This window comes from Motacilla alba, chromosome 20 (genome assembly GCF_015832195.1).
Source record: "Motacilla alba alba isolate MOTALB_02 chromosome 20, Motacilla_alba_V1.0_pri, whole genome shotgun sequence".
NCBI classification, from domain to species: domain Eukaryota; kingdom Metazoa; phylum Chordata; class Aves; order Passeriformes; family Motacillidae; genus Motacilla; species Motacilla alba.
In genome coordinates, this window is record NC_052035.1 from 4,046,132 (window position 1) to 4,073,990 (window position 27,859).

The following is a 27,859-nucleotide window of genomic DNA, read 5'->3' on the forward strand; positions in this document are numbered from 1 at the left end:
CCTCAGGACATGAATATTTGGGACCTGGTTTAGGACTGTCAGCCTGAGAACAGATGGTTCTTGGGAAAAATGCAGTATGGTGGGGTCTGCACTGTGGATTTTACCTTCTTGCTTTGTAACCAAACTCATCTATGGTTCACAGGCTGGTTACTCAATCAGAGGCTGTTTCAAACTCTGTGTGTGTAACACAGCTTACAGCATTTACAGCAAAGCTTTGAGCAAAATTAGAAGCTGGTTGCAAGAATCTTCTAGCACTTAGAGCCTGGGGTAGGAAAGGAAAGGACACATGTGGACAGGACGAGAAAGGAAGCTAAAAACTGCAGGAAATCTTCCCTACCCAGCTTTGGGCAGATGACTTGGTGAGGTGATGATCAGATTGTTCCTTAGTCACAGGTACAGTCAGAACATCTGACATCCATTAACCAAACACCCTCTAATTGCTGATTCACTCTATAACATGACTGATTTAAGGCCAATAATTGTAGTTAAAAACAATAAAATAGAGGCAGTATAACATTACCATGGTGGTGAATTGCCATTTTCAGCTGCCTTACTGCATTTCTGTGAAATGTTTTGCCTCATCTCAGCCACATTCTGAGTTGGACTCTGCAGTTGAGGGCTTGGTGTGATTCAGACTTCAGCAGGGCAAATAGCTGCATTTGCTTTTGCTTTTCTTTCCTTTGAATGCATCTTGGAATGAGGCTTGGGATCACCTTTGCTGTTTCAGAAGCTGAATATTTTCAGAGAACCATTCTTTTGTTGACCTAATTTATCTGTACAATTCATCTGCAGAAACATAAACTTCAGGGATTTATAGAAAATGAACGTTTAGCACCTCGTGCTAAGTATATATGTGTATATTCATGCATAAAATTTTCCTAATTTCAAAATTAATCCTTTTTTGTTTGACACACAGAGTCAAGGACTCACTTTTAGGAGGTGTTTTCTGGATGTTGAGGGATTGACACGATTTGTAGGGAAACCTAAAACATTTGCTAGCTTTAGACCCCTGGTCTTTTAATATCCATCCCATTGCCAAAGTGTCTGCACATGTGAATATCTATAAAAAGATGCAAATACTTTCCCATTGCCAGTCCTTAGGGGATTTTTAGCAGTAATACAGAATGTGCAGGTTGTTAAAATGTATTTTCTGCTTATGCATGAGTAGATTGAAGTCAGGATGGCTGGTGCATGCTTTACTTTCAAGAATTACTAGAAGGGTTTTTTACACTTTAATTATCTCTCAAAGAGGTGTGACTGGTATTCAGGAATCCTTCCAACTTTTTTGTTCCCATGAAAACATTTTTTTCGTAGGTTGAAGTTGTGAGAGACTGGGAGAAGAGGGAAGAACCCTGAATTGTGCTATAAATTAAGAAACTTAATGTGAAATTATGTATTTTCTGATTACCTTGTTCAGATATGTATTGAGCAAAAGAGCAAATACAAGTTGGAGAAATGTCAGATAAACAAACCCTGACATCTGTAGAATTTTTATGGTCTGACTTATCTCAAACACTGATTTTACTCAGTCATCCTTCATCCTTTATATCTACATGTCTAGTGGCACATGCATTTATATTTTATATAAAGGGCAGAGTCTAGTCAGAGCATTTGAGTTAGGCTGTTAAAAATAAATTAAGGAACAGCAGGTGAAAATGATTCCTCCACATGAATATTCAAAGTTTACCTCAGCCAGATACTGTAGAAAGAATAATAAAGAGCAAAGAAACTTTGATGGGACCAAGGCATGGAGATGATCTGAAATTAAACTTTTATTGGCAGCAGCTTGAGATGACTCAGAAAACATGCTCAGGAGTGGAAGGATCTGCCTGTACACCTCAATGGCAGAATATCCAGGATGCTGGAAATCCAGCAGCTGATCCCTGAGACTTGATTCTTTCACTCTGGGGCTTCAGTGTGAGCAGGGTGGGTTTGGAGGTGGCAGGAGGGTAGGGGCCATGGAGCTGAATTCAAAGCTGAGAGACTTGAATTCATTCCTTCCCCAGGGGCCATTTCCTGTGTGTTTGCATCACTTAGGGATGGACTCACCAAGGTCATTAAGCACTGTCAAGCAGGCCATCAGCTACTATTATTTTTAATTTATTTCTTTGTAAGAATGAAGAAAGCACAACTTCCTCACCCCTCACCTGATGGAATCCTATGGGAATAAATCACATGGGAAGCCATTTTCTTCATGGCAGAAATAAGCCATTTTTTATTCACATAACTCCTTTTTATACAGCTTTACAGACCTCGTGTGTGACTCCAGTTGGTCAGGAGCTTGCTTGCCCATTCATTTATTGGTTAGTAACAAGTTGTTATCCTGTATTGATTGGTCACTCAAACCTCTGGTGCATACATGCAGGAAAAGTTGTTTGTGAGAGATAGTTTTCATTTTTCTATCTAACAGTGTAAAAACAGTTTATACAGGTGCTGGTTGTTTTTTACCCAGGAATAGATTGTTATGTTAATGAACTGCTCACACCAGGATTGCTTTCACATGGGAACTCACAGAATGTTAGCTCTGACAAGGCCAGCCACTGACTCTCAGAGAGCAGGTTTGATTTTGTGAAGCCTTTCTTTATGATTTTTCTACCTTACTGCAACAGCATCCTGTTGCCACTGTCGTACTCAGTGAGATTTCACAGGAATCAGGAGCACAGCTGTGATAGATGAGAAATACCATTATTGACTCTCACAATTAAAGGCAAATATCCTGTATACATGTTGTTAGACTTCTAGTTACACTTTACCCCCTTGTGTTGTTACCAGGGGTGGCCTGGGTTTGGGACATTTGGGAGGGTTGGCTCATTACTATGACAGCACCTGACCTCCAATCAAGATGTAAGGAAGGGAACTCCATCACTGGACAGCGAAGAAGGAGTTGATGGACAGAACTTTGGGAGGGGATAAAGGGTTAAAACGTGAAACCTCCATGGTGTGGATGAGCACATGGTAGGGAAAATCTTTTGCTCCCCATGCCAACTTTTTCTCTATTCAGTCTTCTGTTGTATTTTTGATAAGGTTTTAATAAACCAAATTTTTCAAATTTTTGGAAGTGAGCATCATCTTTCACATAAGCACTGTTCTGGGTCTTGTGACAGGAAATTTCCAGGCAAAACTCAGGTTCCAGAATGCAGCTTGGGATTCGATGTTCATTTCCCAACCACTTTATACATCGTACAGACAAAAACATCCAGAACTGCAGGGTGCTGGGACACTCACACATGGAATGAAGCATGTTAGTGGATGGCTGCCTTGATTAAACATCAAATTGTGTGTCTATTTCTTCTCCTGCTCCCCAGACCCTGTGCACGGGCCGCAGAACGTGGAGGTGGTGGACATCCGCTCGCGGCAGCTGACGCTGCAGTGGGAGCCCTTCGGCTACGCCGTGACGCGCTGCCACAGCTACAACCTCACCGTGCACTACCAGTACACCTTCAACCAGCAGAAATTCGAGGCAGAGGAGCTCATCCAGACTTCTTCCCACTACACCCTGCGGGGGCTCCGGCCCTTCATGACCATCAGGCTGAGGTTGGCCCTCTCCAACCCCGAGGGCAGAATGGAAAGCGAGGAGCTGGTGGTGCAGACTGAGGAGGATGGTGAGTTGTGGTGGGGTTGGTTGGGTTTTGAGGGAAGACTCGTCTTCAAGTTCTAAATAACAACATAACCCTCTGTCCCACAAGACTGGTGCAGCTTCTCTGGACAGTGTGTTTTGAGTGTAAAACTTGTAGGTTTAGATGATTTCCATTTCACAGCCGTGATCATGAAAGGGCAAAGGTCCCTGAAGTGCTTGGGCATGACAGACACCAGTCTGAGAAGCTGTTAAAGAGCTCTAGGTTTAAGTCTTGGTGTTCTGAACCACCCAGCAGCTTCCTATGTCATATGGGCAAAGGCAATCCTGGTATTTATTGATTTTTCTTGTGCCTTCACACAAAAGAAGGCATCCCCAAAAAAAATTATAGTTCCTTGTTTTCCAGAGTGTAGCTTTTCTTAAAGGTGATCTTCTGGACGTCACATTTTATAGAGATCTCAGAAGCAAAATTAATTGTGGGTATAAAAGAACGGTTGTGGATATAAAAGAACAGTTTTCTAGAGGAATTGATGGAAAGCTTCAACCCGTTATTATCCCACCTGAGCTATTTCAGACCAAGGACTAAATTCCTCTGCCTGGGCTGTACAAGTTGTTGTCCTAAGTTTCTCTCAGCTGAAAGTGGCTCCTCCAGCCCCATATATCACGTGGGGAGACACAAAAGGATGGCAGATATTTCAGAAAAATGAGCAGGGTTTTTATCAGACAGGCTTGGGAGTGCATTTATTTGGTTATCTCCCATGGCATTAACATTTTGCTGGAGTAGGTGGATTTTTTTTGAGCTGGCCTTGTAGCTGTAATGAAATATAAATCTTGCATTGTTACTTTACTAAGCAAATCAATCTTTCCTATGGATAAAGGTGTGCAGCCCCTTAGCATCTCCATGCCAAGGTGCACTCTGGCTGTTTAGGTGAAGAGTTCTGCTCTTGTGTGGGCGGAGAAGGACAAATTAAATTCCCTGCTGCTGCTCTGCTGTACTGGAATAAAATCACACTGAAATTAGCATCATATTTTCATGGATTCTGATTTTATTTGTCACTTAGTGGTTACATTAGAGTATTGTTATTTGAACCAAAAGTTGAAAAATAAGCCTTTCACATTGATAGTACCTTGGTAATGGTAGTGCCTTGAGGGATTTTAATTTTTAATTTTATTTATTTATTTTTAACACTCCGCCTCGTGTCTGATGGCCTTTTGGTGTCTCATGTGTGTGCAGCTGGAGCTGGTGGAGTTTTTAACACAGTTTGTCTGGGTTCTTTCCCCCCTGCAGTTCCTGGACCCGTTCCCTTGGAATCTATCCAAGGAGGACCTTTTGAAGAGAAGATCTACGTTCAGTGGAAGCCTCCAAATGAGACAAATGGCATCATTACACTCTATGAGGTGAGAAGAACAGATTGTTGTCAAGGAATACATGCCACAGGGCCCTTTTCATGTTTGTTTAAGCCAATCCTGAGCTCTGAGAGATCTCAGCAGGTGCTAAAAGAAGCCTGATTAAAATAGATAGGAATCTTCAAGATAGTCTGTTGCTACCACTGAAAAAATTTCCCAGTTCAAAAAAGAGAAAGATTTCTTTCCAATATTTGTGGCAAATTGAGAGCCACACATTTCCTCATGTCTCAGGTGCCCTGTTTCCTTTTGCAGTAGCTCCAAGGTCTGTTTGCTTTCCTTTTTTTTTTTTTTTTTTTTTTTTCTTCTTGAGGTAAAACACTGCTAGGTTTTGTACCTACACACAGTAACTGATTCCTCTTTGCCTTCCACCTGTCACAGCACTGCCTGGCAATATCAGCAGGATGCAACCATCAACTCTTACCTCTTTTTGAACATTTCAGTGATAATATTTGTCCATCCCAAGAATTTCTCTGATGACAGATAAAGTAGAGCAGGTTATGGGATGATTGCTGACCATCCTGTGCTGGAGGAAAAACAAACAATTAAATGTGATTATAGAATTTATCAGAGGTGGTGCTTCTTGTGAAGTGTTACCGCTGCCATGTGCTCCTGGTGAAACTCTCCATAATGCCATGTACACCCAAATATGTGGAACAGGAATGTAACAGGAGAGACTCTTCAGGGGATCATGTGAAATGAAATACAGTCCTACAAGAGAAGGTAAAGGCACTTGGATTAAATAGCAGAAAGTGATGCACCAGTACTGGCTGAGCCCAGTTTATGGGTTCAGTATTTACCTCTGTAAGATTAGAGAAAGAAAAAACAATTTTGGTTTTATGGTGACATAAAACCCCTCACTGTGGCTTGTGCAGCATTTTCTGACACAGAGGAGTAAGAACCAATATTTCACTCTCTCTTTTGTGCTTTTTGTACAAACTCACTTTAGAAAAGCCACAGGTGCAAGAAGCAGCTCTGCCACAGCCGATGAGGTTCTGCCTCTTTCCTCTTCCCATCCAGCCTCTCCCTTTGGGGCAGGGTGTCCTGTGATATGTCACTCCCAGATGTCCTTACCAGCACTGGCTCTCTGTCACAGTCAAATGGGAACAATGAAGCAGGTTTAACATCACTGAGATCTTACATTCCAGAATGAGCAATGGAAACATTCTCCTGTAACTTCACTTTTAGGTCATCATTTGGATCACAAAGGCCAGACTGAGTTTGATACAGCAGCACAAAGCAGATGAACAGAATTTCCTCTTGCTAATTTAGTGTCATTTCAGCCAGGCTGAAACCCTTGACTAGGTCTGGAGTCATTGTTGGTCACTGTTGAGACACCTACAGAAATGCTTGCAGGGTGCAAATCATCTGTCAGTGCTAAAATAGAACCAGCCCTCGTAATTTCATGGTCTTTGAGGGTGTCTGTGTAAGGAATTGGGTGTGTTTTAAAGGAATTAATCTGAATAGAATGTTACAAGTTCATTTTTTTCTGGCAACACAGGTGACCTGTAACAGAACATACTTAAAATGACCCAAGTCAAATGATGCAAATGATACAAAAATAACTCCTTTAAATTTTTAAAGAAACAGTTTCTTACTAAAATATTGCCTTGGGCTCAGCTTGTTGAAAGAACTTCAGCAATCTGAGTAGCTTTTGTGGCAGAGCAGCTGCATGAGACACTTTAATGCCTGCAGGGTTGTGATGCATCATGACAGTGCCTTTGCCCCTGAAGTCATATCATTCCTCGAGTCTCAGTGGAGGCACAAACAAATTTTTCTTTTCTGATAATGACTCTCTGCATATTTGGCAGCTGGAGACAAAGAGAAGTCAAGGTGAATTCAAACTCTTCCTCCTTTTCCTACTCCCCCTCACCTCCAAAAGGATGAACATCTGACTGCTAGAAACACCATGAGAACCAGAGTGCTTGGAGGCTGTCACAATGAAAATGTTGTCCATTCCTGTCCCTCCTTCCAGATGAAAATTCCTACAGAAGCTTTCCACTGTCCATGGAAGCCTGAGACAAGTCCATCAGCTGGAGATAAAAATACAGGAGAGCAGTTGCACAACCTGGAGAGGTGGCCAGGGCACTCTCAGGGTGGTGTGCTCTGTCTGGAACACGGAGATCCATGCAGATGGAACCCACACAATTCCTGTACACTGTCACTGGGAATTCTGATCCATCTTGGGAGATTCAATGATCTTCCAGTGAATATGCAGCTCTCTGGAAGCTCTGCAATTGTGTTGCTGTTATTAGGGAGAAAAAACCACAAAGACCTGTGAGCATTTATTTAAAAAAACAAACAAACAAACAAAAAAACCAAACCTGCAAAGTGTTTATTAAGTATTATCACTTTATGAACTTGAGTTAGAGGTGTCAGGTCCCGCACTACACCTGGAGGTAGCTGGCTAAATTCACACATTAGAATTGTACCACTGAGAGTCTCTCAAACCCCTCTGGGCACAAACCCTCCTAATAAAAACAAATAAAACCCCCCCTTCTCCTCCTAAGTAATAGTTCCCTCTTCACCATCACCATCACAATCTGATTCATTGTATCTGGATATTGTATTTGCCCACTAATTCTCTTTAAAAAAAAATGTTATAAGCTTCTAAAATGCTTCAAAGTAATCATGCTGTCTATTCTACTTACATCCCACTTGCTTCCCTTTGGGACTGATTTTCTTCCCAGGTCCCTAATCATTCTTGCAGCTCCCTGCCAGATGTCCCTATAACCCAAATTCCTGTTCCAGCTTTCATATCCAGTGCTTGGGTGCCAACTGGGCTGGGATTCAGCAGCACAACCTTCAGCAAGTCTTTTGGCAGCCAGAAGCACTAATTTCATAATGACTGAATACTTCTAAAGAGCCTAATCAGAATGGAGGGACCTAAATGAAGCTTTTTGACTTCTCTTCTGATGGGTATTTTTCCCTTCCAAATGCTATTGCTGCCTTTTAACAAAGCAGGAGTGTTGTATTTAAAAGTGGTTTAACCCCCTCTGTGTTCAGTTGCAGAATTAATTGTTTCACTGGGTACAGAAACAGCTGGATTTTTAAACAGAGGGACCTTTCAGATCCCTTGTAATTGTAGTTCTAGATCCTTCTCTAATTGCAGTCTCTTTCTGGGGAGCAGAAACCTCTTGTTCAAGACAACTTGGAAAGCTCTGAGAATTACGAATCAGTTAATCAGTGCTGGAAAGATTAGGATATGAGCTGGGTAGAAAGGCAGGATGGAACAGATCATTCTGGGGTGCTGGGGTGCAGCCTTGTGAAGGCTGACCTAGAACAGAGACTGGACAGAGCTAAAGAATAAAGCAGGGATTTATTAGGAGGCCTCAATGGGCGCACCTTGGGCAGCACAAGAGCCCAGCCAGGGCTGCACCCAAGATGAACCAAAATGTTCCCAAAATGCACGAGCGCTCCCGGGGTCTCTCCCTTGGATCAGTTCTGTTCCATTTGCACCTTGCAGTTCATTGTCCCATTCCAGCTCCAGCCCATGCAGTCCCATCCTTGTTTTTCTCTCTCCAGCCCACGCTGTTTGTGCTCCTGGGCTGAGATTTGGATCATTTGTCCTTGGTGCCCAGCTGGAGCAGGAATTGTTTTGTCTCCCTGCTCTGTGCAGAGAGCTCACCATCCCCTCATATGAAGCTCAGACCCACACACTGAAGCAGCACAGAATCTGAAAGATATAAAAGCTAAACCTAAGGCACCAGGGGAGCCCAGCAAAGTTCACAGGTGTGTGGTGAGACAGGAGGTGTCAGTCTGTCTGTCCATCAGGAAAGCCAGGGAGAAGCACAGCTGCTGTTGGAAGCAACAGAGGGAAAGCTTAAAGCCTCTAACAGATCCCCAGGTGGCTTCAAGGTGTGTAGATACCTACAGGAGGCAGGCAGACCAATCTGTGCTCAGAAACCCAGCTGAGAGCAGAGCTGGACTTTGCTGGTTCCTTGGTTTGGGTAAGATGCTCCACGCAGATGGTTCTGCATGTGACACCCATGGAAGAGGCTCTATTACTATCATTATTAGGTATCCCATTGTTTCTGGGAGCAGCCCGTGAATGGCACAATTCAGTAATATCTCAGTAATCCTGCCCACCATCAGTCTCCTGGCAGACTGAAAGCACCACGACTTGTTGAAATTTTTATTTTGCATTTTTTTAACCAGCCCTGAAAAGCTGTTCTGCTTTAAAATCCCTAATAATCAAATTCTGCTCATTGTCCTCACACCATGTGGGAGTTCAGCTTCAAAGCCTTTGTGTACAAAGACATGCAACAAAGATTTATTCCTTTTAATTTATTTTTTCCTAAGTGTGTGTAAAGTCAAACTACCATCAAACAGACACTGTCATTGGGCTGCAAGGGCAAGCAATCTAATTTAAGGTCATGAACCAGCTTTGGCACTAAAATTCTTCTGCTTTTAGATGATATGAGGTTGTCTTAGATGCATGTTTAGTGCAAACCTGCATCCAGAAAATGTATGTAAACAAAACTTATTTATCTCTTCACTTTGCTGTTTTGGGCAGCTGAGAGCTTTCAGGGGCACTCTGTAAGTGATGCTGGCTTTTGCCTCTGGAAATTCATTTTTTGTATGCATTCTATTTCTCAGAATTGTCAGTTTTTAGAGTATTTCACTCTTAATCAGGAAGAAAGAAAGAGAAACCCACCTATCATTGCTGTCTGAAATACTTGTCACCTTGCTTGGGGGAAGGCATTTTTAGGGATATTGTAATCCTAACAGCATTTAAAGGGTGGATTCCAAATATTCAGCTTCTTGGCTGGAAAAATGGCTCCCAGACTGCTGAAGTCCTTTCAGTGAGCCATGCCTAAGGGCAATGTTGAAACAGCAAATTGTCTTTTTAAACACTATAAGGTGCAGTCCTGTAATCACTTATGTCCTCATCTTTAGGATTGTTAAATCCCTGGTGGTTTTGGGGAAAAGTAAGGATATATTTGCAGCTTCTAACTAGCTAGTTTTGTCCATCACTGTTTCTGAAACGCTGTAAATCTCTATTTTGATGCCAGGAATAATAATACAAGGGACTTTCAAACACAATTTCAGCTCTTTAATGGGATGCTTGGAGCCTAGTACATCTAATCCCAGTGGATTTGGGTTTAAATTGCACTTCAGAGGCTACAGATCCTCTTAGTTACCATGTAAAATTGCAGTCTGCCCTTCTTCATCTCTCCAGTTGCCAATATGCCATTTCTTCTCCATCACCTCACTCCCTTTTGCAATGCAGGAGAGGTTGTTACACGCAAACTGCCTCTTTAGAGCGTCTTGCATGAGGTCAATATTTGTGGGATGCATTGCCTGTATTTATAAAAGGTTGGAAACAAATTTCTTCCACCCTTAACCCTCCAAAGTGCACGCTTATTATAACAAAAAGCAGGATTATCTGGTGTGATAGCTATGCAGGGATATGCATCCATTTCTATTCATAGCCCTTTTCTAAGCTGTTCAGGAAACTGGATTTTTTAGATAAAATCTTTCCTGCTAAAAGGTGTTGCAAGAAAAAAGGTTTCCCCTGAAAAAGCTGCAAGGGTTGAGAACTCCACTTGGCTTAGTCATTTGTTTGTTTGTTTAAAGGGTTTTGGGGCTTTTTTTTTGGTTGTGAAGGGTGAAAAATGGCTCCCACAAGAAGGAAAGCAACAACCACAAAATCTTGCAACCGATTTATATAAAGCTCTACCATCGAAATAGTGCAAAGATGACAATTGTCAGAAATTGCCTTCAGTGAGAAGTGGCTTTGAATGTTCCCATGAAAATCAATCATGTTACAGCCACTCGATTGCATTCCATGGATGCAGGCGACTCCTGGGAGGGAGCTTTCTCACTTAAACTCGCTGCATTGGGCCGTGCCACGCACAGCTGGGGCTGCATTTAGCTGAGCATGAGCAGAACATCCTGGAGACCTATTCTGGTTTGAAAGGAAAACCAGTGAGACACTCAAAGTCAGAAATACAATTTATTAGGAAAAGGGAAAAGAAAACCAAAATAGATGCAATAATACAAAAGAAAAACCGCTGACAGAGTCAGAATACAACCTGACACCCTGTTGGTGTTGGTAGCAATCCAGTTGGATTGATGGCTGCAGTTCTCCTGGAATAGCAGATGTGGTTCTGTTGGAGCAGGGATCCTGTAGAAGGGTGTAGTCTTTCTGTGAAGATCAGTGGAAAGACTGACTGTTCTGTCCCAAACCCAGACTATATCCAGGTAGGGATGTTTAGCTCCTCTCCCCTGGGTGGAGCATCTCACAGTGGGCTGATATCATTCTGTGAGTCATGGTGGGTCCATTAAACAGAAATGGATCTCTGACTCATGTGGAAAGGCATTGATGGGCCCATTAACAGGAGTTAAGGAAAAACAATGCCCCTCCTGCTTTCAGCAGCTCTTGAGGATGGGAATAGAATACATCTTATATTGTAACCTAGGACAAGACCCTGCCAAGGGTTCAAAACACAGGCAGTGAGCAATTAAAGATGGGGTATTGGGTCCTGGCTTCACCACTCATCTGCAGGGACATTGTTGGGAATGATTCCCTGTTCATCTGCAGCACTGATGCTGTTTGTCTCTGACACTGGATTTACAAGATGTAGTCTCTTGTTTGTCCACAGTCCATGAAAGTTGATTAGATCATGAATAAGGGGTTTACTGCATCTGTGCCACATGGAATTAGACTTCTTTAATAATCTAAACTAGCAATGGAAGTGTGTGGCCATGTATCATCTGTTCAAGTTTGGAGCTCTGTCAGCCCTACGGAGGCTGTGTCACCCTCTCAGTGACGTGTAAGGAAAGCTGTTCACATATACCCAGCTCAATTAGATCTGGAGTTTATGGCTCTTAGCACAGAAGGGCCCTGGAACAGGGCTGGGCTGGCTGAAGAGAAATTGTTTCTTTTATGCCTGCTGACTGTAGTATTTACTGAGCACTTGGTGAACAGGTTGGTTAAACGCTGCCAGTGTTCTGGGCTCCACTTAATAAAGATTCAGGCCAGAGTATGGGAAATGAACGGTGCTGATTGCACTGATTTATTATCATTTCTTGGCAACTGAGTAGGGTGATAAATCTGAGCATTGCTTGCTCTCTCAGGAGCTTGGGATGCTGCGTTAGTCACAGATCCTGTGGCTCTGTTCCTAGAACAAGACAGGGCTCAGTCAGACAGCTTTCCAGTGAAACTTGAGCATCATAAGGTCACAGGAAATAACTTAACCCCCACCCCACAACCAGTGGCACCCCACAGAGAGCTCCTTCCTCCCCCCCCCCCCCCGCTGTTTAATCAATTTTAATAAATTAATAGGGTTTACAAGCTCCCCTGTCAGCGTAGAATATGAGTATGTGCTTGAGTGACCCTCCTGCCACACCCAGGGTGTTCAGTCAAGGTGGTTTCTCTGACCCTGCAAGGAAAGCACAATTTGCCTGTGTGCAATAACACAGAGGGCAATGCTTGCAGCTGTTGTTCTGGTGGAACAGGATGGTTTTCCCTCCCCATCACGTTTGGAAACATCAGATGCCGTGGCAGGACTGGAGTTAGTCTGAGCTGTGTTGATTTAAGGTGCTGTGGGGAGCTATTAGGAGTTAGGCTGGGCTCTGGCTGGCTGGCACAACCCAGGGTGCTCTGCTTGGCTGCTCCTGCCTCTCCCGCTAAGGACAGCAGCAGCTGGGAGGATGCTCCAGATTCAGGCTGGGGGTTTACTCAGGGATTACTCCTTGTTGGAAAGAGCCTGCTGTATTGATGCCTTAGGATTTGAGCTTTTCTATTTTCCATATGTCTATAACCCTGCAGTTCTTTAGGGTATAACTCTAAACGCCACACACAGTGGGAGCTGCTGCTTTCCCAGTTTGGGCACACACAACAATTCCTCTCCAGGCCTGGCAGTCAAGGACAGCTCACTGCCTCAGGCCCCAGAGATGGAAACAAAAGTGAACTGGGGGGCAGCAAACTTGGGGTAAATGGCTTCATTACCTGAAGCTGTAATTGGCAGATTAACCCCCAATATGCAAATGGACCACACTTATAAAAGTGTGAAAACCGCTGACCTGGGGTCCATTTTTTGGGTGGACCTGGGGGGGCTTTGTCTGCCCAAAATGTACCTGAAGGCTCTTCAATAAATAATACTGCTTTTTATTCCCTAATTTTGTCTGGCTTCTGATTTTAGGTAGTCCCAACAAAGCACCAGTTTTTTATTGCTCCTGTTTCTCTCCACCCTGTCCCAGTTACTTTAGCACAGCCTTAGACTTAAGGAATGTTTAAATGCTTTCCTAATTAGGGATGCTTTTCTGAATAAGCACCTCAAAGAGCTTTTGAACAAACTTCTTCAAATTATATAGGATTCTTAATTGTGTGTTACTCATTTGCTGTTACTTGCAAGATGTGCTTAGCTTGGGAGCATTTGTTAATGATGCTTTTTAAAATCCCGTGGTTTCCAGTAACATCTCATGAAGAAAATGAGAGGGTTTTTCTGAGAAACTCAGATGTCAGGGTTTTTCAAATGTGTGACAACCTCCAGGTAAGTAGCATACTTACGTTATAAATAGAATGAATCAACTGTTTTAAAAAAATTGCTTGATCAAGCTTTTCAGAAATAAAAGCATAATGTGGTCCCTTGAGCACAACAATTTCTTTGATTACCTTTTTATTGTTCTTTTGAAGCCCATAGACATGCAGTGATATAAATCCCATGCAAATGAGAAGATATTTGGTTACAACAACACTTTTTTTTTTTAGGAGCTGAATTATTTTAGTGTGCACATTGTGCTTTTTCTAAGCTAAACTAAATGATAAGAAGTGAAAAAACCTCCAACTTATTCTTTCTTGTAATGAAGTTCCATTTTAAAACAACCTTTTGTAGATACTTCAGCATCTTGTCTTTTTGCCTTCCAATGCCTTTTTTTTTCCCCAGGAAAAAAAAAACAACAAAACAGTATATTCTTTTTTCTTTATATTGCTTATTCAGGAGAACAGCTGATCCTTAATCCCATTTCCTCCATCCCATTTTTTTCACGTGGCAGTGTACCTGTGCAGTTAAGAGTTCTACAAAGCTCTTTAACAACCCCATTTTCACATCTTGCAGTATTTTGTTTACCAAAATGTAGCAGTTAGCTAAGTTGAAAGCAAACTGCAGATGCATGTTTGCACTTCCTTCCTAGATTGTTGTTTTTTTTCTTCTGTTTCATCTTCAGGAGTGTTTAATTTAGAAAATACATACAGCTGGATAATTCAGGTGTGGTGGTGGTTTCATCCTGTTAATGGATGCCACTGAGGAACTTTGTAAAAGGGGAGAAGCCAGTCAAGGTGATCTTTGGATCACCTTCAGCAGTATGGATGTGTGGATGCCTGGCTCTTTTTGGGAAATTCACCTTTTTGGTGTCCTTTGTGTTTGTGTCTTGGAGCCAGTCTTTATGATCCTGCCATCCAGTGGACAGGATGGGTTTGGGTTTAGTTTTCTGTGCACTGCTCATTTACCAATTTCTGTCACTTGGAGTCCCCTGCCTCCTTTCTCCTTGCCCTTTTTCCCTTCCCTGTTGGTTACACTTTTCCCTGATCCTGCTCTCCCTGCTGTCCTGGTGGTATTGCTGGCAGTGAGGGTGAGGTGGCTTTCAGAAGAATGAAGGCTTTAGCACAGGGAGAACTTTTCCTTTTGTTCTCAATTCACCTGCTTTGCTCTGAATTTGGGAAAATGACTTAGGGTGAGCTTGGATAGGGCTTGGAGCAAGCTGGCCTAGTGGAAGGTGGCAGGGGGTTGAACTGGGGTAATCTTTAAGGTCCCTCCCAAACCATTGAGGCAGACACTTGGAGAATAAATGCAAATGCATATCTTAGGAGTCAAGTGACTGAAACGACACCATCTCACAGTTGTCAGCTACAATAAGAGCTAAGGCTGATATTTGATCCATAAATGTGGCCAAACCCTTTCTGTACACACGTGGGCCTTGCTGCTGCTGCTTTCTGCTGTGCAGCAGATGCAGCAGCTCTATGTGATGCTGCTCACACCCCACTCTGTGGTTTGGGGGCTGTTCCTTGCCCACAGCTTTCCCTACACCCAGTGCATCATGGCAAACCACAATGAGGGGTTTCAGGCAGAGCTTTCAGCATCAAGAAATAACTGAGAAACAAGCATGGAGATTGAATAACCGCCTCAATGCTGCAGTCCTATCAAAGCAATTTCTATAGTTGTCATTTTCTGCTATTAAGCTGAACAATGAGGCTCTCCAATAAAATCATATGAAATAACAGCTCATTAAAATCTCTCCTTAATATATAGCATGCTAATTAATGTCAGTGGGGTGCAAGCTTGAATGGCAGAATAGACTATAATGTTTAGAAAGTAGGTAAAATAAAAGAAGATATTTTATCGTTAATGACCTTTTAGTAAACCTAATGAAATCCTTAATGGCCTGAATACATTACTGAGGCACTCCCAATTGCTTTGCTACCTAGTCCATTCTTCCTCCTTTTCTCACAGACATTAAACTTGGCTTTGTTTATAAAAAAACAAAAAGCCATAATATCCCAAGGAAATATGAAGAGGAAGAAAGAGTCTGTGCAAAAGGAGAGTGGAGGAGACTTCTCAGCCCTGCTGTCCCTGGTCCTGGTGCAGGACCATGTTCTGTGCTGCCTGTGTTTGTATTCAGGTTTAATTGCCCCCGTGTTTACGTGGCTCTCAGTAAATAGGCCAGGGAGCCAATGGGCCTCTTTTATTCCCGGGGTCTCCCTGGGTTAACTTCCATATTCATTCCTAATGAATAGCTGTGCTCTGGCTTTTTATACTCATACCAGCCATGCTGTGCTTGTGCTGTGACTCAATTAAAGGATTTTATTCTGCAGGGCTTTTAGTCTTTCACGTGTTGCCAGCCTTAAATATTACTTGCAAATGCTGATTAACTCTGCCTTAACCTTATCCCAAAAGAAGTAGTGCAAGAATGGAAAACGAAAGGCCTTTGGTTCCTCCCATTTCCTGAGTGAAAAATCAGTGGGCTGGGGAAGGATGTAAGTGCAATAATTGCCTGGTTTAAAGTGAGTTTTAAGATGGAAAATGTCCTCATTCATCTGATCATAAAATACATTCTTCAGCTCTTTACTTCTCCAGCACTGAAGAAGGATCGGGATCGTTCACTAACCTGTTCACCAACTCTTCCCTGTCATTGGAAGATAACTTCCTTCAAATTACTCCCTTTGTGACATACTTGGTGCAATTAACTTTAGTCTCCTGGCCCGAAATGTCTGAACCTCCCTGATAAGATTGAACCTAAGTCCATCCCAGCTGCAACCTGAAGTCACCTGCAGTAATAATTGTTCCTAGGAAGCACAGGCAGCTGGGGAGTCTCAGAGGAGAAGAGCCCCTGGCTTGCTGTGTAATCATGTTTCAATCAGTTCCATGGAACCATGAAATGGATTGTCCCCCTGATGTTCCTGCACTCCAGAGCATACACTCTGCTGGGCAAGTTAATTCCTTGTTTGGCTCCAAGCACAAAAAGAGCTTCTGGCTTCCCCTCCCAACCCTGCAAACCAAGGAGGAAAGGAGCACAAATCACCTTGAAATCAGAATTTGAGAGCATAGCAGCATCAGCCAACCCTGTTTTGCTTTCCCAGTCATCCAGTGAGTGGTGCTTTGGGAGAAAGATGCCCAGGCTGTTGGCTGTGTGCAAGGGGGCTTGGATGAATGACAAATCCAGCAGTGGTGATGACGAGGTGGTGATCAAAGAACTGCAGGAGCTGCAGGCTGACAAGAAAAAAGAACCCAGTGTCTTGTAAATGTGGTGTCCTCTTGGATGGAGCTCCTCTCCCCTCTCTTCTGGAGCTGGAAAAAAGAAGATGCTGTGAAGACACAGTCCTGAAGCAATGAAGGATATTCTTTTTCAGATCTCTGCAATGAGGGTCTGGTCATGTCTTGACAGAATTTAATTCCCATTTCAAACTCCCACATTTCAGGAATATTTTGGTCTTTCAACATTAGTGAAACTTCATTTGAAACAAATCCAAAATCAGCTCACCCGTGAAAATTTCAGGAACCCACTCTTACTCTTGAGTCTTGTCCCTGGAAGATTTAACATGTCTGACAGCTTTGTATTTTGTGTTGAAATGTTCCCAGTTCGGGGTCACTCTAAATTTCAGGTCTCAAACCCTTCTGCTGATGGAAATGATTCATTAAGCCCTGACTTTTCATGGGCCAACTCCACAGTTCCCAGGAAGGAATCAAGAAAACAAGGCTATTGCTGTCGTCCTTAAAATGCTTCCACAAGGCCCATATCTTGGAGACACAACACGAGCTAAAAAATATCTAATAATCAAATATAACACAACAACTTCCCCCTGCTGAAATAGCATAACAAGCTTGTATCCAGATTTATGTTGTCTTTTAGAATGAGTGATTTTCCCTAAGGCTCACACCTTGGTGCTTTTCAAGAGTCAGAAATGCCACTCCCCAAACTGCAGGGCAAGCTCAAGGTTTTCCTGCTCCCTGAGCCCCTGCCCAGAGCAGGTCCTCAGTGAGGGTGATGGTCCAGCTCCTTCTATAGCTCAGTCCTGGCAGCAGAGCAATGGGAAGTGATGGCGTTTATCTGTTTATTTTCTATTGCACAGAGCACAAGGGCCTTGTGGCTGCCCAATCATTATTGGTTTGTCTACTGGAGATGAGAAATCCAAACACAAGTCATGCATGCAGAACTCTTGCATGTTACTGTCTAGAATATTTTTCCTTTTAGTGCTTGATAAGTTCCTGTTTCCACTGAGCTGAAAGGTTTTTCTGAGCTATTTAACTTTGTCTCTGTGACAGTGTTGAACTTGCACTAAATTTAAAGAGGAAAAAATGCATATACAGCATTATTAACTTGCCATTTTCTTATTTAGGCCACAGACAAATTAGAAATTATTCAGGTTATCCAGACAAAAGCTACATCCTCACCAATCCAACATCCTTATTACAAGTGAACTTTGTGAACTCATCCATGTTGCTGCTGAGCAATCACTGCTTCTGGGTGGATGCAATTCAGTCCTTTCCCTCACACTCTAATCTTTCTCTCTCATAATGTTTTATAAAACCTCTCTCACAATGCCCTTCATTCCAGAAACATTCTTTCTTCTTTCCAAACCTCTCTCTAGCAGAGAACAGGTTTCCAGCTAGATAAACCCACAGCTTCAGCTTTCAGAGCAGTTGCCAGCAGGAGACAAGTCTGTGCTGGAGTGAGACTGAGGTTGTAGCAACCTTGGCTTGGGCAGGAGTAATGAGACACAGCCCTGGGCTATAAATTGGAGTGACTTGGGAACAGGGGAATTCATTCTACTTTGCCTGAGGCAAAGGTCTGCCATGCTGCCAGCTGAGTTTCTTAGACTCTTCTTTTCCTCTGTCATGGTAATAAGTACCAAGAAAGCTGCTTCTGAAAGACTTTTGAGGAAATCCCTTGTTACCTGCTACTAGTTTAAATTGTGTAATCTGGCAGCGGAGGGACATCTATTTCTGGCTGCTTTGCTGACAGGTTTAAATAAAGTCTGTGGACTTTGCAGGACTTTGGAACAGCCTTTCTGGACCATGTGAAATTCCCTGCAGCTACAGTTGTTTGCTAGGAGGTGGCAAGGGAAGGGTGACAATCAATGAGCTGCAGTTCTGCCTGCTGCATGGAGATCTTGGTGTTTTCCTTTTCCCTGAGCTCCTCAGTGGTGCGAGACAAAAACTATGTCAGTGTATCTGACATTTCTAATAGGGAAACATGGTAGCAGTGGCTCTTCCCCAGCAAATCTGATGAAGAGGAAGCCCTAGTAAAGCATTGATGCCCAGGAAGAATCAAGATGTGCAGTTTACCCACTGCTTTTTCACATCATTACATAATTGTTTTAGCAGCTTCCCTCCTCACGGGCTCCACACACATCTCAGTGACCAAGTTATTTGCTGGGATTTAACACAGTGCTGTCTAAACAGAGTATGTGTGAACATAATCCTTAATGATGTGCTGGGGGCACACACTGCTCGTGGAAGTCTTGCCTGTGATTAATCAGTTCAGCATAAGATAAGCCTAGCAGAGTTTTGGTAGATGATTTGAAACCTGCTGAGCCTGAGTGTGCATCTGTTTTGTGTGCCGTTCCACATGGGTGTTTCAGGGTTTGAAATTAGATAAGCACAGAAAGAAAATAACTCTCCAATTGTTGCAGTGCACAGTAGTGGGTCTTTCAGGGGTGATAGCATCTCCTTTTTGGAGAAAGCCACCTTGTTGTACCAATAGTAGCATTCATTGTACAGACCTGGACAGCAGTGATTTGATGCTCCTGCCAGTCTGTGTGCAGGTGGGTAGGAGATTGTGGTTTGAGTTTGCTGCTCTCTGTATTGCTGTGCTGAACAGGCAGAGTCCTGGATGAGATTGGCAGAACTGCCATCTGCTCAGGAGATCTTGGAGTCCTCACCAGTCTATTACTGAACTTACAAGCTGTGTCAGGTGTAGATGAGAAAACTGACAGCAGCTCTTAGGGAGAGAAGTGTTCCTGCGGGATGGCACTGATCCCTTTAGGATCCCTGCTTGCTGTGACCCTTCCCAGCCAAATGCAGCCGTGCTGCCCCTGTGCACCCAAGTGCTGGCACCATGTGCAGTGCATGTCTCTTACCCTCCCCCCAAGTGAACAGAGGGAAATCAAATAACAGCAAAAGCAGTGGACAGCTTTGAGTTAGTTTCCATGCTCCATAGAACTGTTGGAAGAGGTGGTGTTTCAGAAGATAGAGATTAATTTTATTTTTCATTTACTTGCCTTCAGAAGATGTGGTGGCTCCTACTGATGATATTTCTAAGTGTTCATACAGATAAAGGATAACTAATAATTTATGGGAGGACCACTTTCCTCTGCATCCCGTTCTCACTTAAAGGGCTGCAGGATTTGGGCAGAACACTCTGTGACATGGCTTGAGCAGCTTTTACCAAGATGACAGTCTCAAAATTTACTGTTTATAAATATTTCTGCATATAAATTAGTGATTATAAATATTGCCTGCAGCTGAAAACAATCTGGTACAACCCATTCAGCCTTGTCTGCCCCTCAGAGAGCCATTGTTTTGCTGAGGAAGGTAACAGATGAGGTGACAGAGCTCTTCTCTGAGGTGACACTTGTTTTTCCTACTTGCCATTGCAGGCAGATATGTCTCTGGATATAAATGTAGAGGAAGATATGTTGCCTTCTGTTCAGCAGCTTTTTCTTTTCATGCCCAAGTCCCTAGAGGGAAATATGCTTTAGTGGATTGGGGCTCTTGCTAAGCATCAATGCAGTCTTATGATATTAAATTAAAATTAATGTCACTGCCAAGAGCCTGCTGTGTTCAGGAGCCAATGTCACATGTTTGAGGCAGGGACAAGAGATGACCACAGAAGAGATGATGGGTTCCTGCCTTCTTTTCAAACTTTGGAAGCTGAAGTGATGACTAGATAAGTTTTGTAGCTCAAGAAGCCAAATCTCTTTGCAGATATCTATGTAAATCTGACTTGAGTTTGACTTCTAGAGAGATGTCTGGGGTCATCCCTTTCATTCAGGACACATACACTGCAAGAACTGCCCAGGCTGTTGAATTTTTGGGTGCACTTACACCCAAGTTCTAAATATTATGATGGTGGACTCATCTAATAACAACAGACTTGGAGTTTGATCATCAGTTTTACAGAATAATCTGAGTTGCAAGGGACCCACAAGGATCATCAAGTCCAGCTCTTAAGGAAATGGCCCATACAGGGGCTGAACCACCAGCTGTGGTGTTTTTAGCACCAGGAATTGACCAGCTGAGCTAATCTCAGGGTTTCTTCCCTAAAACTGTCTTTTCTTCCTTTCTTTTGTTCCTGATTTGTCCCTGGAAATGCTGCCCGTTCCTTAGCCTCTTTTGGGTGTTACAGACACTGCAAAGGGAGAGTGTGTGAGCGACCTTGAGCTGTATCCTGTGTCCCTAACAAGTGTTTCTAGCAGCTGTGTTCTCAGTGCATTGATTTTTGCCAATGTGACAGTAAAAATAAAAGTAACTGTACAAGAGAGTGAAAAAGGGTGAACGAAAAGCCCACAAACCTCCCAGTGTCTGAAACTAAGCCAGTCCTTGCTGTGAGAGTGGGAAGAGTCCTCTCTCTGTAGATGAGTTCTGTGAGCAGCAAGTCATGCAGACATCAGTGACTACAAAATAATGACTTTGTGTTGGAGTGTGGCTTGTGCTCTTGTACTGCCATTGCTTCTCTTCCCACTCAGAGTACTCATTGTACCATACTTCCAACATGACAAACATACCTGGAATGAAAATGCCTGGCTGTATCCTCATAGAGGAGCTCCTAATTATAGGAGAGATCCTGAGGTTATGATGACAGTGCTGCCTGAATGCAAAGTGGTACTTTCCAAAAGGGCTCCTACAGAACCCTTAATTCTGCCTTGTCTTGCGTCTGTCCACCTTGGCATTTTGGGGTCAAGTTGTTCCCATGATGGGCATGTTTTCAGAGGGCATCTTGACTTTTGCAATGCTCTGGGTAGATCTGTCTCACCACTCTCACTCTAACAGCTCTATATTTGGAGCTGCAAAATGCAAGTTATTAGTAGCAGCTCTCCATGGATCTATTTGTGACCATACTGCATAGCCTGTACGTAGTAGGTGGATGTTGTTGGGAAAGGAAGATGCAGTTGTGAGAAATATCTGAGTAAAGTAATACTTCTGGAGGGAGTTGGACTGCCTTTTTCACAGACATTTCCACTGCACACTGTGAGGAGTGAAACGCTCTCAGTGGAAAGTTGTTGTCAGCCTTGCCCAGCAGCACCCTGGGCTTCCCTGACCCTTCATCACAGGCTGCTCACATTGGGTTTGTGTGGCTCAGTTCAGAGAAATGGAGCAAAATAAAATAACAGTGCACGTTTGGCCTGCAGAGCCAACACTGAAGAGACAGGAGATGAGCTGGACCCCACTGTGCACTTGGAGTAGGAAGTGGATTTGCAGGGCTGGAGCTGCAGAGGTCAAGCGCCCTGCAAGCACAGCTCACACTAACAGCACAACGTCAGCAAGGTTTCCCCTCTGCATCAGCTGAGACCTTGGTTCAGTATTTTCTTTGCCAACTCCAATGCAGGTTATTGCTAAATTCAAGCCATTAAGAATGAAAGTCTGTGATCCATGTGTAATTTTTAAAAATTGCTTAAAAATAAGATTGTAATTATTCAGCAGGAGGCAGGTTTGGTGTTTTTTTTGGTTTTTTTTTTAATTGCACCATGAAAACTAATAGAACCTTGATGCAATATTCAAAGTGCCTGGGACTGTTTTTAGTTATGCTGGTTTTCTCCAAAAATGGCCTATAAAAATTTATATTATTTTAGAGCTTTAATTAGCTAAGTATGTAAACTAAAATAAATAAGAGTTTTGGAGACATTCAGAGGGGAAGAAAAGACAATATAAATGTTCATTCTAATTCTTATTTAGATGAAGAGTAATTATTTCCTTTGATGTTAAATCACCTTTTCTTTTTCTCACTCCATCCATGAATTTTCTCTCTGCTAACAGAACCTTGGGATTTTATTCCCAACACTTTGGCCCTGTCATTCTGCTTTATTAAAGTAGCAGTTTGTTTGAACACTTCAGTTACTCATTAAATTTTACATTTTCTCTAGCTGTATTAATCACTGCTTTTTACGAACTGGGAATGTAAATGATCCCTTTGCCATCTACGCTGTGGGATAATTTGCCTTTGTAAGAGGCTCCTCAGCATTTCATGCAGTTTTCCTAGTCTTGTAATAAGTGGGTTTTTCTCCCTTCACTGTAAGATTTACTTTGGATCCTGCTTTTTACTATTGTTTCGCACAAAGCAATTCCCCCCAAAAGTCAGATTTTCATAAAACTAACAGTCCTGTTTACTTGCTGCTCTGGCATTAAACTGTGCATATGCAAATGGCAAAATGCAAATGTGGGAATGTGTTAAAGGAGCCACTCTGTGGCTGGGGGAGAGAAATCACTTCTCTCAAATCTCCAAGCCTTCCAAGCATGCTCACACAGATGAAAACTGGCTTAAATCCTTTGGGAAAATGGAAAATTTAGCTGCAGAGATCAATAATGTGTGAATGTGGCACAAAGAGGCTGTTCACAGAGAGGAATGCCATCACTGATAACCTGGCTGTGCTGTGACACAGGGACAGCAGCCAGGGACATGCTGAAGGCAGGGAATGTTGCTGTTTTACACTCGGCTGTTCCCAGCAGATTTTCTCATAAACATGGAAGCTCTGTAGTGAGGAGCTCCAGGAGAAACAGCCTGCTTGTCTCAAGAGCTGGGCAAGGGAATCCAGTGCTGTGGGTGGGGTTGATGGGTTTAGGATCACACAGGAGCCTCGTTCCTTGCCACAGCTCAGGAGGATGAGGAAACAATCAGACTATCCTGAGCTGGGAGTGATGCCTTGGGGAGGCTGACCTGGAACAGAGACTACACAGAGCTAAAGAATAAAGTAGGGATTTATTAAGAGGCCTCAAACAGATCCACCTTGGGCAGCACAAACCAAAATGGTCACAAAATGGATGAGTGGCTACAGGGTCTCTCCCTTGGATCAGTTCTGCTCCATTTGCATATTGCAGTTAATTGTCCATTTACAGCTTTAGCCCATGCAGTCCCATCCTTGTTTTTCTCTCTTCAGCCCACGGTGTTTGTGCTCTTGGGCTGAGATTTGGATCATTGGTCCTTGGTCCCCAGCTAGAGAAGGAATTGTTTTGTCTTCCTACTCCGTGAAGAGAGCTCACCATCCCCTCATATGAAGCTCAGAAGTACACACTAAAGCAGCACAGGATCTGAAAAATATAAAAGCGAAAACCTGAGGCATCAGGAGGGACCCACAGGATCGCCCAGCCCAGCCCCAGCCCTGCCCAGACCCCCCAGAAGCCTCACCCTGGGCATCACTGGCAGTGCTGTCCCAACGCTCCTGGAGCTCTGGCAGCCTCGGGGCCGTGCCCATTCCCTGGGGAGCCTGGGCAGTGCCCATTTGGTCCCACCCACACTCCAGTTAAACTCTGGGATTAGCAGCCTATCCCTGTAACTCTGGCTGTAGGAAATCTGTCAGTTAAAAGAAGATGAAGCATTTAGTTTTGGAAATGTTTACATTTGGAGCCAGAGTTGCTCCATGACTGCTGTAATTTCTCTAATATCACACCTTGTCCAGTTTTGTCATCAAGATTTGATCTTGAAATGTGTTTGAGAAATGCCAAATCTGGAAGAATTGAGCTGCTTCCCCATGGAGCAGTAGGCTTCTCTTGGCAAATAGTTGTGATGTAGACAAACACACTATTTTCAGGTCTGAGACCTACACTCAGATGTCCCCTGTGGTAACCTGATCTCCCTGGGATAGTTCAGGTTTGTTCTGTGTCCAAGAGCTGTACAACAAAGGCTCCTCACAGTTTAGGGACAAAATCCACTGACTGGCTATCCTGGGACCTTCTGAGGCCAGAGACAATTGGATTTCATTGCTTAGAAGGGTCAGAGAGGATAAGAATGACCAGACCACTTGTGATAGAGCAAAAGAGGGGAGGAACTTGAAGTGCCAAAGGGCTGAGCTGTCTCAGAGCAAAGGCTCAGGACCAATTGGTTTTCTCTTGCAGTGACTGCAGATCTGCTGCTCTCTGCACCCAGCAGGCTCTGTGTGTGTGTTTGAGTCAAATGGATCAAAACACACTTACCCTGCTGCGTCTTTCAGCAACGGCTTTCATGCAAATTGTGGCTTTTTTTTCAATAAATTACCCTTAATTTGAATCAATAAAAAAATCTGCCTTTCCATTACTGTGTGATGACTCTCTCTGGCTCCCTAGTGAATTCACAAATCTGTTTCATGTTCAAGCCTCCAAATTATTTTGATGAGAAATAAGGCAAAGCAGTATAAACTAAGTTTTCTGCATGACTTTTCAGGACCAGGTGTCTGCACTCTAATTTGCTACAATTTGATGCCACCCTCCTTGTGTTTTAGATGTGGGAGATGAAGCTGAGTCTCATTCAAATTTGTGCTCTTGTTATTCCTATTCAGATTCTGAATACTTGCTGGTGAAAGGCTCTAATACTCCAGTAAGTCCAGAAGCAGCTGCTAAGTCTATTTAAATTATACTTTGTACCAAGCTCAAATTGTCAATAAAAGACCTTTTTCCTTCTATAAAATGCCCTGATTTTTTTTTTTTCAGGGTAAGTTTAGGCAGCAACTTCCTGAAGTTATTTTGGCTTTCAGGTATGGGTAAGCTTAATATTTCTACACTTTTTATTTGAAGCCTATTGCCATCTTCAACTGACTTACCAGATTTGGAAAACTCATTCTAAGGGTCCGTAAAACCCTGAAATCAGGCTAAAAGAAGCTGGTGCAAAATACTTTATTCACAGCTTTGATATGTCCAATAACATGCAATTATTTTTATGTTCTTTGAGGCTGAACCACTATAAGGCTTTGAGGTTGAAATCATGAATCACTTGAGACAATCAGAAAATAAAGGCTTGCACTGATCAAGGGCTTTTATTGCTGAAATTACAACTCAAGCTTGACCACAAATAGACATCCCTTTTCTAGTGGTGGCATTTAGAGTTTTGAAGTCTGTAATGTGAGTCCTGCAGGAATTGGTTATATCCTCTACCCATTTTGATTTGTGGAAACCCCTGGACTACTTTCCTTCCCCTGGAATACTTTTTATGAAGGTGCAGACCACTGTACAGCAAATTGAATTATCCTGGCTAGCTTGTTTTTTAGTCATCTTTAAAATAGTCTGCAATGTGTCAGACATCCAGAAAAAGAAAATTAAAGAAACTCTTTTAGGATTTGAAAAGTGTGATCTGGGTGGATGGAGGAGAATGTGGCGTCAGAATGATTTGCTGCATGAATCACTGTGACTAAGTGTCCTTTACATACTTGCCTGGGGTTGTTAAAGTTTGGAGTCAGAGCCTGAGGGGGTTCCTGCCTTTTCCTCCCCTGGCCCTGCTGCAGTCATCCTGCACAGCCCAGGGTCACGGTGACTGGCTATATGGGACAGTGTGGAAGAGACAGAAATGCCTTAAAGAGGAAGAAATATCCACCATTTCTTGTTCTGTGCTCGTCTAATTGTGCTGTATAATTGAAACCTAATGAAGTACACTTTGAAAAGTGCCCGAGCCATTGAGGCTGAGTTTTATCCTGCAGTTCCCAGCAGGGGAATCCCAAGTCTGCATCTGCAGCAATTAACTTTGGTCACCTCCTCACTAGGCACATTAAAATTTGGGGCATTCTCTGGCTGCTCATCAAGGCACCTCAGCTCTGCCCCTGCCCCAGTTCTGCCCCAGACACTGGCCCAGCAGTGCTGTTGGCACTGTGGCTTTCCTTGGCATGGGGTGACAGTGGCACTGAGGAGCCAAGCTGCTTTCTTCCCCTTCTGCCCTCCCCAAACCCTTCTGGAGTTCTGGAGAAAGCAGGGAATGCAGAACACCGTGTTGGAACCCTGGGTAGTGAGAATTTTAGACTTTCTATGCTGACAGGCACTGACCCCCAAGAGAACACTGCATTTGACCTGAGGCATAGAGAAGGCTTCCCAAAAGGAATGACAGATTTAGATTTTACATTGTGACATTATGGGTGTGGAGTTTGAATAGAAGTGTGTGATATCACAGGGTGGAAAACTTAGAGTTCTACAGTTTAGAATATAGTAATATATATAAAGCAAGATGGAGGTTTTGGGACAGAGGCTGGTCCTTCTTCTTTACCTTCTCCTTCACCTTCTTCACTTTCTTTTCCATGGGTTTGGGTGATTTTGTGTAATTGAAAAAAAAAAAGTCCACTTTGTGGGTCACAGGTGGTTGGTTATTGGCTTAAAAGTAAAAATAATTTAGGTGTCATTTCTTAATTGGACTGGTTTTCCTTAAAAGGCTGTGTAGAGAGAGAGATAGGGCTCCATTTTTAGCTTGTTAGATTTAAGTGCTGTAGAGCTTTGTGTAGAGTTTGTGAGCCTGTAACATAGACAAGAACTAATAAACACCTGAGTCTGAACAAGAAATACCATCCTGCACATTTAATTCTGATCCAGGCATAAAAGAAGCAAAGACTCCATTAAGTGGTGATCCCATGTGAGGAGGACACCTATCAGGGGCGGGACCTCCCTGAAGAAACAAAGATCATGGAAGCAGCTAGAACCTGGAAAAATCCCTGGGGAAGAAAGAAAAATGAAAGTGAAACTTGGCAACACTGCACCAAGCAGGACAGACCCAGAGCAGATTCCATGTGTGCTCCTGGGGACACCCTTGCCAAGGGAGAGGACCCCAAAAGAGTCTCCAAAGAGTTGAGGCACATTCTTTATGGAGGTTTTTCTCCTTATTTATAAAGGAGAGGTGGAGCTAGCCAGGCTCCTCTGATTTTTACATCTCATTAGCAAAAGAGAAGAAGCAGAAGAGGGAGATCATCCTAAAAAGGGAGTTGGAAAAATAAATTGGATTAAAATTTGTTCTTTAAGACTCTGAGCTGGGAAGACTTTTAATGCCACCTAAAGCAATTGAAAGTATCTTTGGAGCATCCCAAGGGTGGAGTGAAGAGTGCTCAGAATGTTGCTGTTAATGTGGGGAACAAAAAAAAGGGAGTTGAACCAATCTAATGGATTATCCAATAAACAAAATTAATGGCTGACAATATTCCTACAGATGAAGTAGTAGGAAAATTCAATAGACTATTAAAAAAGGGAACAGAAAAGTATCTTTTTTCACTCCTGTTTTGAACTCGAGAGCAGGCAAATGTAATGAAGTACAGCAAGTGCATTATGCCAAGGGTTTTGCAAAACATTTTTAAAGTGTGATTGAAATGTTTTTGTGTGGATTGGAAGTTGATTACAGCACCATAAAACCAGAACTGGAGTTGAGAGGTATCTAAAGATCTTAACAGTTCACTTTTCATTCACAAGGTCTCCACACTGAGCCTTCAGAAAACAAAATAACACA

At 43.0% G+C, this 27,859-nt stretch overlaps 1 protein-coding gene across 10 annotated transcripts in view; it reads left to right on the forward strand.

The window, feature by feature from the left end:
* PTPRT (protein tyrosine phosphatase receptor type T) overlaps window positions 1–27,859 on the forward strand; it is a 450,746-nt gene that overhangs the window by 288,805 nt on the left and 134,082 nt on the right. For all 10 annotated transcript variants that reach the window (XM_038158539.1, XM_038158540.1, XM_038158545.1 and 7 more), the window contains exons 8-9: window positions 3,306–3,602; window positions 4,863–4,972. In XM_038158539.1, coding sequence (XP_038014467.1) covers window positions 3,306–3,602; window positions 4,863–4,972 — 407 coding nt within the window. The remainder of the gene's footprint in view (window positions 1–3,305; window positions 3,603–4,862; window positions 4,973–27,859) is intronic.